General features: G+C 34.5%; 1 protein-coding gene across 7 annotated transcripts in view; it reads left to right on the forward strand.

The window, feature by feature from the left end:
* The window catches only part of MRC1 (mannose receptor C-type 1), a 168,958-nt gene that overhangs the window by 35,690 nt on the left and 120,689 nt on the right, over positions 1-12,579 (forward strand). Inside the window, exon 4 of one of the 7 annotated variants that reach the window (XM_070472121.1) lies at positions 572-3,842. The exons of the other annotated variants lie outside the window; for them this stretch is intronic. Within the exon in view, the coding sequence (XP_070328222.1) occupies positions 572-1,152 (581 nt within the window). The 3' untranslated portion in view covers positions 1,153-3,842. Of the gene's footprint in view, positions 1-571; positions 3,843-12,579 lie in introns of those variants that run through there. 7 annotated transcript variants of the gene reach the window in all.

The raw sequence follows: 12,579 nt of genomic DNA on the forward strand, positions 1-12,579 counted from the left end.
AATTTTGAAATTTAAATAAAATGTTTATATTTAAATTTTAAACAAATTGAAGGAAAAGTTAAATTTTAAGTAAAATTTTAAAATTTAAATAAAGCATTTAAAATTAAAATTTATTTTAAAAATATTTATTTGACTACACCAAACATAAATAAAGTACTATTCATTTATCTATTTTATAATATTTATTTTTTATTTGTTTATTGGAGAAGGAAATGGCAACCCACTCCAGTATTCATGCATGAAAAATCCCATGGATGGAGGAGCCTGTTGGGCTACACTCCATGGGCTCACAAAGAGTCAGACACAACTGAGCTACTAACACACACAGTCACTTATTTATTGGGTTGCAGCATGTGGGCCCTTCCATCTTCCTTGCAGCTGTGCCTGACCTTTTAGTTGCAGCCTGTGGATCTAGTTCCCTGACCAGGGATCAAACCCAAGCCCCCTGCATTCAGAGCATGGAATCTTAGCCACTGGATCACCAGGGAAATCCCTGTAAGTTTAAATAAAATTGAATGAAAAGTTGCATTTTAATAAAAATTTAAAATTTAAATAAATCAATTTGTTGCAGGTAACGAAGACAGGCACATCCATACGACCAATTTGCAACAAATAAGAACTGTGACACGTGAAGCGAAGCAAAATGAAGAAAACGCGACTCGCCCACAGCCAGCCAACAGGACCCACTTGTCGCGGCCACTAGGAGGTGCCACAGGGAGCTCCTCTCCTGAACTAGAGGGACCCCAGGAGCCCACCTTTGAGTGGGGAATCCTGAGAAGGCTGTCCCAACAGGACGTGCGTGCGGAGATCTTCCTCGGGAGCTTTCTGCTGTGGGCCGACACCATAGAAATGGTACGGGTGGCCGGGCACCCCAGGGTGTACAAGTCAGGCTGGGTGTACGCGGTCTACATCTTCAGTTACATTTCTCTTCTTCGAATGACACTCACTCCCCGGAACCCGCTTCTGAATTGCCTTGGCATCCTTCTCCAGGATCTACCTTTTATCTTTGTTAGACTGAGTTTAATCATTGTCCTGGGAACAATCACACCCGTATTGGGTCTGTGTAAAAATGTGCTGGTGACTCTGTCTTATGTTTACTTCAATTACTTAACCGGTTTCAGGATGTTCTCAACCTTTGAGAGGTCTTTTTAAAGAGAAAATGTCCTATAGTCAAACCTCTTTTTTATGCACATGCATACACTTGTGATCTTTTTGCAGGGCAGGCATATGTTATTTTTCACTCTAAGAAGAAATGAAGAAAAAGATGCTAGAGAAAAAACTATTTTTAAAAACTATAACGTGTCAATTTTTAAAATGTATGCAAATGGTGCTAAATGTAAGCAAAGTTGTTGTCTTTTAAGTTGGTTCCCCTAGATTTGTAGAAAATGTCAGTAGTTAATTTTGTTATGTATTCTGCACTTTTTCTAAAAGTACACTTCAGTAAAGCATCTTAAAAAATGAGAACATGTCTTCCTACTAAGTTAGTCCAAGAATGAGATTTTTTTTATTGTTGACAGAGAGGGCATTACAAGAATTAGTTAAAATTAATTTTAGGAAATAAGCCTGTTATTATTAAATAAGTTTAGATTCTATCAGTACTTTTAACAAATTGACCCTGAGGGATGGAATGGGGAGGGAGGTAGAAGGGGGGTTCAGGATGGGGGACACATGCACACCCATGGCTGATCCATGTATTTTTTTAAAAAAATTGAATTGTTTTAGAGTCTCTCTCCTTCAGACATGTAATTGTTCTTCATTCCTCTGTGGCAAGAGATTTTTATATAATTAGTTGATTTCAGCAGAGAAAGCAATTTAATTTTATAGACATTTGATTCAATTTAATGTAATGAAGTTAAGGTAAGATCTAGATAAACTTTTATAATAGGAAGCCACTAATTGAAGAGGGAAATTTCAAAGTAAAAGAATATTGATTTGTGGAATTTGATACCATCATGAAAGCAAGGTGCAAGTCCTGTTTAAAGTTAGAAGTTCAACTTACAAATGTAACAGCAAGTGCATTAGTGTCTTATGTGATAATATAGAATAGTTATCTTGACATTAAATAATTATATATGGAATTATGTGATTTGATTTCATATGATGGGATACCCTCAGATATGCATAGCAGGGGCTCTCCACTCTATATAAATTTTCCGATGCTACAGAGATTTCCGAGAGTCTTACATGTGCAGAGTAATGTTTTATGCAGGCAGTGTCTTCAGTGATCTGTGGTAACAAATAGCTTAAAGAATGAATAACTGAATTTACCTGCCGCTCCAACTCTCCACCAAATCCTCCAGTCTCACTCTCCCTCTGGGCTTTATGGTTTTTCCTTATACCGTAAGATAAGGTCTATTCACAGTTACTAAAAGCTTAACTTCCGGTTTTATGACTTGGGGCAAACATCCCAAAGTGAGTATATTACTAGTACTTTAATAAGGTTAGTAGTGTTAGTTGCTCAGTTGTGTGTGACTCTTTGTGATCCCGTGGACTGTAGCCCGCCAGGCTCCTCTGTCCGTGGGATTCTCCAGGCAAGAATACTGGAGTGAATTGCCATTCCCTTCTCCAGGGATCTTCCCAACACAGGGTTTGAATCCGGGTCTCCTACATTGCAGGCAGATTCTTTACTGTTTGAGCTACAAATAAGGTTAAATAGTACTTTATAGGTCTGAGAGGATTAACTAGACAGGGAATGTTCTCATTGTATTGTCTGGCTAACTATAATAACTGATAAATGCCAAGACTTTTAATTGGATCAAATCCCTACAGAGAAACAGGTAGCTTAATGCACTGTTTTAATTTTCCTATTTTTTCTTTTCTGTGTCTTTGCTTACCCTCTGGGAGTAATAATTTAAACTATACACTTGTGAAAAATAAATATGAAATCTTCAGGTTACCTCAGACTATAATTTTCCATCAAATAGTATTATGTGTAGAAGTGAGTAATCTACTGAATATAGAGATTAAAGTTGATAAGCGGAATTCCCTGTTGGTCCTGTGGCCAAGACTCCATACTCCCAAGTGTAGGCTACTAGGTTTGTCCCCAGTCAGGGAGCTAGATCCTGCATGGTGCAACTAAAGACCTGGCAGAGCCAAATAAATAAATGTTTTTTAAAAAAGGTTAAAATTTTAAAAGACATAAACTTGATGTATGTATTCATTCGTCAGGCATCAAAGTGTCCCTCCTATGAGTTCTTATAGAACCTTAACTATAGCACTTTTTTAAGACTTTCGTTGTGTGTTTGCTTTTCTGAGTTCCTCATTAATCTTTAAATTCCTTAAAGAAAGGCCTGAGAATATCTTGTTTAACAATGCATTTTATCTTCCTCTGTCAATCCCACAGAAACTTACAATGCTTGTAACTCTAGAACAAGATTATCATACAAAAAATTTATTTCAATTTATACCTGATAATTTTTTATTAAGAATATATAACCATGTAGTTGATTGTAGTATTCCTAAATATGAAAATATTTTATGTACATTTATATTTATCTTTGTATTGGAATTTATAGAGTGAACAATGCTCAGATAATTTGGGAAGTATTACTTATTGGAGTTTAGAATGCATTTTGCACCTAAAATTTGAACATGAATGTGCCTGATATTTTGGAGAGTCACAACACTGTATAAATAATGAAGGCATGTACAAAAGACTCCATGTAGGAGGAAAATTACAGAGTACCTAATTTAATTTAATAGTTTATTTTAAGGATGTGCGCATGTTTATAAAGTTTGTCTATGGTATTTAACAGGCATTGCAGCAAATTATGCTAATAAAACATTTGTTGTTATACACTCTGTGATTAAAAGTTATGCTATTAAAATTACATTGAAATTCTCATTGTTTCTAATGGTTTTTGTTATTAAGACCCATGTAGCTTTTGTGTCCTTATAAAAAGTTATGAATGTTACATATAGATTAAAAGAAAATATATGGAGAAAAATATACCATGCTAACACTTATCAAAAGAAGGCAGCACTTACATTAACTTCAGACAGACCAGACTTCAAAGTAAGGAAGGATTTTCAAGGATTAAGAAAGGGATTATTACATAATAATAAAGGAGTCAATTCTCTCAGGAGACATCATCCTTAACGTGTTTGCACCTAATGACAGAACCACATAAGGCAAAAACTGATAGAACTGCCGAAAGAAATAGATGAAGCTACTATCATAGTTGGAAACTTCAACATCCATCTCTCAGAAATGGACAGTTCCAGCAGATAGAAAATCAGTAAAGACAGAGTTGAATTCAATGATACTAATCAATTAATTGGATATAATTTACTTCTATGGTCTACTTCATCTGACAACAACAGAATACACATTCTTCTCAAGCTCACAAGAAATATTTACCAAGATAAACCACATTCTGGGGCATAACACACACTTTAGAAAATTTAAAAGAATAGAAACAATATGTCTTTTCTCATAAAGGAGTTAAATGAGAAATCAATAACAGACAGGTAATAGAAAAATTCCCAATTGCATGGAGATTATGCAGCACATTTCTAAATAACACATGGGTCAAAGAAGAAATCTCAACAGAAATTAAAATATATTTTGGAGTAAATAAAAATGAAAAAAAAAAAAGCCTTATCCAAATGTATGGGTTTGTACAAATGTACAAGCATAAGTGGTATTTAGAGGGAAATTTATAGTAAAATAAGTTTCCACCTTGGGAAGCTAGAAAAAGAAGAGCAATCAAATGCCAGCAAGGGTAAGAAAAGAAATAATAATTACAGCAGAAATCAATGAAATTGAAACAAAATCAATAGAGAAAAACCAGTAAAACCAAAACCTATGCATGTGTGGGAACAGGGAAGGAGATGGGAAGTCTGTAATTTCCTCTCAATTTTATTATAAACCTAAAATTGCTCAAACAAAAAAACGTCTTCCTAAAAAAGTTGTAGTGTTGTTGTTGTTCAGTTGCTAAGTCATGTTCAACTCTTTGCGACCCCATGGGCTGCAAAATGCCAGACTGCTCTGTGCTCCAGTATGTCCTGGAATTTGCTCAAATGCATGTCCATTGAGTTGGTGATACTATCTAACCATCTCATCCTCTGCCGCCCCCTTCTCCTTTTGTCTTCAGTCTTTCACAACATCAGTGTCTTTTCCAGTGAGTTGTCTCTTTACATCAGGTGGTCAAAGTATTGGAGCTTCAGCATCAGTCCTTCAATGAATATTCAAGGTTGATTTCCTTTAGGATTGACTGGTTTGATCTCCTTGTTGTCCAAGGGCATCTCAAGAGTCTTCTCCAGCATAATAATTCGAAAGCAAAATAACTAGTGTAGTCTTAAATACATCAAGCTTGTAAAATATGTTCTGGGGGTAATATTTTCCAAAGTAATATTTGCTTGTAAATTGGCGTTTATACATACACAAATCTTAATTTTCTGGATGTGCCTATTATTAATAAAAATCTCATAATTTCTCTTCCTTTGAAATTGGAATGTTAGTGGATTTTTTTTTAGAAAAACCTTCTTTATCTACAATGTATTTATTTTTCTTCTTAAAGATGTAGGTTCCTTAGAAAATAGGTTTTCCAGAATATTTTAGTACATAAATTTAAAAATTACCTTTTAAATTGCTTACAATTACAGGTAATGTTACATATTTGGTGTAATTTGAAGATACCCACTGTTTTTGCATCTTGACTTCCATCTGTAAAATCTGGGTCATTTACAGATCATAAAAATACACTTTTTGCCTTATTCTTGTTTTTTTCCAAATATTAAATGGGTAATATAATATTTTAAAAATTAATTTATTATAAATATTATAATCATATTAATTATATAATCATATTATTAATATAAATATTATTTATTATTAATTTATCATAATTGGATTTGCAGATTACAATATTGTGGTGGTTTTTGCCATACATTGACATGAATCAGCCATGGGTGTATGTGTCCCCCATTCCGAACTCCCCTCCCATCTCCCTCCCCATTCCATCCCTCTGGGTTGTCTCAGTGCACCGTCTTTGAGTGCCCTGATTCATGCATCAAACTTAGACTGGTCATATGTTTCACATATGGTAATATACATGTTTCAATGCTATTCTCTCAAATCATCCCACCCTCACCTTCTCTCACAGGGTCCAAAAGTCTGTTCTTTATATCTGTGTCTTTTTTGCTGTCTTGCATATAGGGTTGTCATTACTAGCTTTCTAAATTCCATGTATGTGTGTTAACATACTGTATTGGTGTTTTTCTTACTTACTTACTTCACTTTGTATAATAGGCTCCAGTTCCATCCACCTCCTTAGAACTGACTCAAATGCGTTCTTTTTACTAGCTGAGTAATATTCTGTTGTGTACACGTACCCCAGTTTTCTTATCCATTCATCTGCCACTGGGCATCTAGGTTGCTTCCATGTCCTAGCTATTGTAAACAGTGCTGCAATGAACATTGGGGTACAGGTGTCTCTTTCAATTCCGGTTTCCTCAATATGTATGACCATCAGTGGGATTGCTGGGTCATATAGCAGCTCTATTTCCAGTTTTTTAAGGAATCTCTGCACTGTTCTCTATAGTGACTGTACTAGTGTGCATTCCCACCTACAGTTTAAGAGAGTTCCCTTTCCTCCACAACCTTTCCAGCATTTATTGTTCATAGACTTTTTGATAGGAGCCATTCTGACTGGCATGAGATGATATCTCATTGTGTTTTTGATTTGCATTTCTCTGATAATGGGTGATGTTGAGCATCTTTTCATGTGTTTGTCTGCCATCTGTATTTCTTCTTAGGAGAAATGTCTGTTTAGTTCTTTTGCCTGTTTTTTGATTGGGTTGTTTATTTTTCTGATATTGAGCTGCATGAGCTGCTTGTATATTTTTGAGATTAATTCTTTGTCAGTTGCTTCATTGGCTATTATTTTCTCCCATTCTGAAGGCTGTCTTTTCATCTCACTTGTAGTTTCCTTTGTTGTGCAAAAGCTTTTAAGTTTAACTAGGTCCCATTTGTTTAGTTTTGCTTTTATTTCCATTACTCTGGAGGGTTGGTTATAGAGGATCTTGTTGTGATTTATGTCAGTGAGTGTTCTGCCTAGGAGTTTTATAGTTTCTGCTCTTACATTTGGATCTTTAATCCATTTTGAGTTTATTTTTGTGTATGGTGTTAGAAAGTGTTCTAGTTTCATTCTTTTACAGGTGGTTGACCAGTTTTCCCAGCACCACTTGTTAAAGAGCTTGCCTTTTCTTCATTGTATATTTTTGCCTCCTTTGTCAAAGATAAGGTGTCCTTAGGTACATGGATTTACCTCTGGGCTTTCCATTTTGTTCCATTGACCTATATTTCTGTCTTTGTGCCAGTGTCATACTGTCTTGATGACTGTAGCTTTGTAGAATAGTCAGAAGTCAGGCATGCGGACTCCTCCAGTTTCATTCGTCTTTCTCAAGATTGCCTTGGCTATTTGAGGTTTTTTGTATTTCCATACAAATTGTGAAATTATTTGTTCTAGTTCTGTGAATAATACCATTGGTAGCTTGATAGGGTTACATTTAATCTATAGATTGTTTTGAGTAGTACACTCATTTTCACTATATTGATTCTTCCAATCCATGGTATATTTCTTTGTTTATTTGTGTCATCTTTGATTTCTTTCACCAGTATTTTATAGTTCTATGTATAGGTCTTTTGTTTCTTTAGGCAAATTATCCCTAAGTATTTTATTCTTTTCATCACCATGGTGAATGGGATTGTTTCCTTAATTTATCTTTCCGTTTTCTCATTGTTAGTGTATAGGAATGCATGGGATTTCAGTGTAATTTTATATCCTGTAACTTTACTATATTCACTGATTAGCTCTAGTAATTTTCTGGTGTGTCTTTAGGGTTTTCTATGTAGAGGATCCTGTCATCTGCAAACAGTGAGAGTTTTACTTCTTCTTCTCCAATCTGGATTCTTTTTCTTTCTTTTTCTTCTCTGATTGCTATGGGTAAAACTTCCAAAACTACGTTGAAAGTAGTGATGAGATTGGGCACCCCTGACTTGTTCTGGACTTTAGGGGAAATGCTTTCAATTTTTCACCATTGAAGATAATGTTTGCTGTGGGTTTATCATATATGGCTTTTATATTGAGGTATGTTCCTTCAATGCCTGCTTTCTGGAGAGTTTTTATCATAAATGGGTTTTGAATTTTGTCAACGGCTCTCTCTGCATCTACTGAGATAATCATATGGCTTTTATCTTTCAATTTGTTAATGTGGTGTATCACATTGATTGGTTTGCAAATATTGAAGAATCCTTGCATCCCTGGGAAAAAGCCCATTTGGTCATGATGTATGATCTTTTTAATATGTCAAATAATCTTATAATTAAATTATTTGGAAGGACATGTCCCATGCCAAACAAAACAAAACACTGGCTCTTCAAATAGTTTGTACATTATAGTAAATCTAAATATACTATCTAAAGAGTATTATAAACTAAAGTCAAATTTTAGATAAATAATCCAATACAAAGATTTTTCATTGCTATAAGGTCAGTTACTTTCTATTAAATTGCAAAAGCATCATTGGTGTTTTGATGTATTTTGATAAGGATTGGAAAATTGAAGAATAAGAACATTTAAAAAGCCAGTTTTCTGTCTTTAAAATTTTTAATTTTTTACTTAACTGCATCATTATATCTTTTTTCCCTTCTGAGTCAAAATTATCTTGGTATCATTTGAGCAAATTTGCCCATTAAAAGATAGGGATAGTTAAACCAAATAAACTTCTGTATAAGTCACCAGTTTAAACTAGCAGAGATGATGGAATAGGCTACCAAATAATTTGTTGAGCTGATTTTCTTGGAACTGTTTCAGAACAAAGGAATCACTAAGTTCATCTTACATAGAACTGAGTGGGTGTGAGGTACGTAATGTTTGAGAGCATCTAAGGGGAAATGAAATAGTTCAGGAATTGTCTCACCAATTAGAAAAAAAAGAGGATTTCCTTTATTTTTTAGAAATCCTCCTTTAGCCTGAAGGAAGCACTAGTTGAAAACAACCATCAAAAAGCTAAGCAAAAACCAGAACCAAAACTTAGTAGAAGGGTATAAAGAGGATGATAAGAGTTGGGTTTTATTTTAATGTGACAGGATATACATAGCATAAAATTTATCATTTTCATGTACAATTCAGTGGTTTGAGTGTATTTGCAATGTTGTACAACTATCATTGCTATTTTTAAAACTCTTCATCATCCCCAATGGAAACTCTGAACCCATTAAATAATAACACTCATTTCCCCTCCCCCACCAGTCCTTGGTAAAAATAGAGGTATTTTTCCTGTCTTTATGAACTTTTCTATTCTACGTTCATATAAGTGGAATCATGTGGCATTTGTCCTTTTGTGTCTGTATTGTGTCTGTGTTATTTCAAGACTGTATGTGTTGTAGCAGGTATCAGAATTTCATTCTTATGGCTTAATAATATTCCATTAGATATATTATTTTATTATATATAATAATGTATTATTTTATATATAAAATAGAATAGAATAATATTAATATATATAATATTCCATTATATATATATTTTTTATCCATTCATCTATTGACAGACACTTGTGTTGCTTTTTACCTTTTGGCTACTATGAATAATGTGCAGTAAACATTGGAGTACAAATATTTATTTGCATCTCTGCTTTCAATTTTTTGGATATACATCTAAAAGTGAAAATTGATGGATTATATGGCAATTCCACGCTTAATGTTTTATGCATACTACTACTACTCAGTCGCTTCAGTCGAGTTCGACTCTGTGTGACCCCATAGACAGCAGCCCCACGAGGCTCCCCCGTCCCTGGGATTCCCAAGGCAAGAACACTGGAGTGGGCTGCCAGTTCCTTCTCCAATGCATGAAAGTGAAAGTGAAGTCGCTCAGTTGTGTCCGACTCTTTGCAACCCCATGGACTGCAGCCTACCAGGCTCCTCCATACATGGGATTTTCCAGACAAGAGTATCGGAGTGGGTCGCCAGTGCCTTCTCCGGTTTTAGGGATAGGAGCAACCTTTTCATATAGTGGCTACACCAGTTTACATTTACACCAGTAATGCCCAAGAGTTCCAATTTCTCCACACCGTCATCAATGCTTATTATTTTTTGTTTTTGTTCTTTGATAACAGCTATCCTAATGGGCATGAAGTGATATATGATTGTGGTTTTGTTTGCAATTTTCTAATGACTAACAATATTGAATGGTCTCCCCCACCTTGGCTCAGTGGTAAAGAATTGCCTGTGTTGCAGGAGATGTGGGTTTGATCCCTGGGTTGGGAAGACCCCTTGGAGAAAGAAATGGTAACCCACTCCAATATTCTTGCCTGGGAAATCTCATGGACAGAAGGGCCTGGCAGGCTACAGTCCATGGGGTTGCAAAAGAGTCAGGCATGACTGAGCAACTAAACAGCAACAATGTTGAGCATCTTTTCACCTGCTTATTGGCTATTTGTATATTTTCTCCAGAGAAATGGCTATTCAAGTACATTGCTCATTTAAAAAATTGGTTGCTTTGTTGTTGCTGTTGAGTTGTATTTCTTTACACATTATGGATATTAATTCTTTATCAGATATATGATTTGTAAATATTTTATCTCATTTCTCTCATTCTTTTCACTCTTTTGATAGTGTCCTTTTTAATTTTGATGAACCCCAATTTAATCTACTTTTTCCTTTTGTAGCTCTGCTTTTGTGTCATGTCCAAAAAGAAAAATATTGCCAAATTGAATGTCATGAGGATTTTTCCTGATGTTTTCTTACATAAATTTTTATAGTTTTAGCCCTTAACTTTAGGTTTTGACCCATTTTGAATACTTTCTGCATTGAATGGTCTTGGTACCTTTGTGAAAAAACTCAACTAACCTCATATTTGAGTGCTTATTTCTGAGCTCTCTGTTTTATTCTATTGGTCTTTATGTTCTCTCTTATGCCAGAACCAGACACAATTTTGATTACTGTAGCTTTATAATAAGTTTTGACATCAGGAAGTATAAGACCTCCAATGTTCTTTTTCAAGATTGTTTTGGCTACATGGGATTTCTTGGAATTTCATATGAATTTTAAGATGGGGTTTCCTGTTTTGCAAAAAACATCATTGGGATTTTGATAGAGGTTCATGGAATCTGTAAATCTCTTAGGGTAGTATTGTCATCTTAACAATATTATGTTTTCAATTCTATGAACATGGGATAGCTTTCCATTTATTTAGGTCTTCTTTCTTTCAGCAATGTTTTGTAGCTTTTTTGCCTCCTTGGTGAAATTTATTCCTAAATATTTTATTCTTCTTTGATGTTATTGTGACTAGAATTGCTTTCTTAATTTCCTTTTCAGATTTTTAATTGTGTGTAGAAACACAACCAAATTTTGTGTTTTGATTTTGTGTTCTTCTATTTTGTTGTATTTGATTATTAGCTCTAGCAGGTGGCTTTTTTTTTTTTTTGGTAGACATTTTAGGGTTTTTCACATATAAAATAATGTCATCTCTGGAAGAAAGATACTTTTACTCCTTTTTCTCCAACTTGGATGCTTTTATTTATTTTCTTGACTAACTGCTCTGGCTGGAACTTTTCTTGCCATGTTGAATAGAAGTGGTGAAAGCAATTAAAAGCAGTAATTACCCTTCAGAATACACAAGTCTGATATTTGGAAGATGAGTCCCTGATGGGCTATCCTGGATCCATCAGGGTGCAAAAAAGGCTGTCACCTGCCACAAAGATGGGGGAGTGGAAGATGATAGCCAATACCCAAGGAAGAGCTTGAAATTCACTGAACTATACCAGCATTTCCATCAAGCTCTCCACTGGATGCTCCTAAGTTTCTACTAGTTACTTGTGATACTAAAATAGTTACTCCACACAGTTTCTGCCCAGTTTAGTAGGTGTTGAAGTGGAGTGATGGATTCCTAAAGCTTCTTATTCCACTATCACTCCCACAAGAACTGGCTTTTCTTTTTTTGCTTGTTCACCTCTTTTAACCTGTTAAATCTTTGTTTTAGTAATGTCAAGGTCATGGGGTAAATTCTTTGTGGGATGATAGGCTTCCTATTTTTCAAAGTCACAGATTCTACCACTGATCCTGGTTGGCCATATGACACATTTTGTGTGATTAAAAAAAACCTGAATGTGAGTGTAGAGAGAATTCAGTTAAGTTTTATCTGCTTCTGAAATTAATGCAAATCCAAATTAGGCCAAACTTTCTGAATTTATATAATTGATTTACATTTAAAAACCATGAATGTCTCATTTAAAATATTTTTTCTTCTCATGATGAATCAGTGAAGCAGTGTTTTAGAAAGAAATATTTTGTTTCATTTGCTGTGTTTTGTAACCAATCTTTTATGGCAGTGAAACACTGGCTTAATGAAAAAGAAACATTTTTCTTTGTGTCCTACATTTTCATCATATTTTTCATCCTGTCAGAGTAATCTGAAATTTAGAATGTTAAAAAAATCAGTAAGAGAAGTATATCACATTTCTTACTAGGATGCAAAGTTTATAATATCACAAAGATGGTAAATCTTTGAGCTTTTCACTTGAAGATGAACTAATCATTAAAACATATACATTACCATATGTAAAATTAGACAG

Source organism: Odocoileus virginianus, chromosome 9, assembly GCF_023699985.2.
Source record: "Odocoileus virginianus isolate 20LAN1187 ecotype Illinois chromosome 9, Ovbor_1.2, whole genome shotgun sequence".
Classification (NCBI taxonomy): Eukaryota; Metazoa; Chordata; class Mammalia; order Artiodactyla; family Cervidae; genus Odocoileus; species Odocoileus virginianus.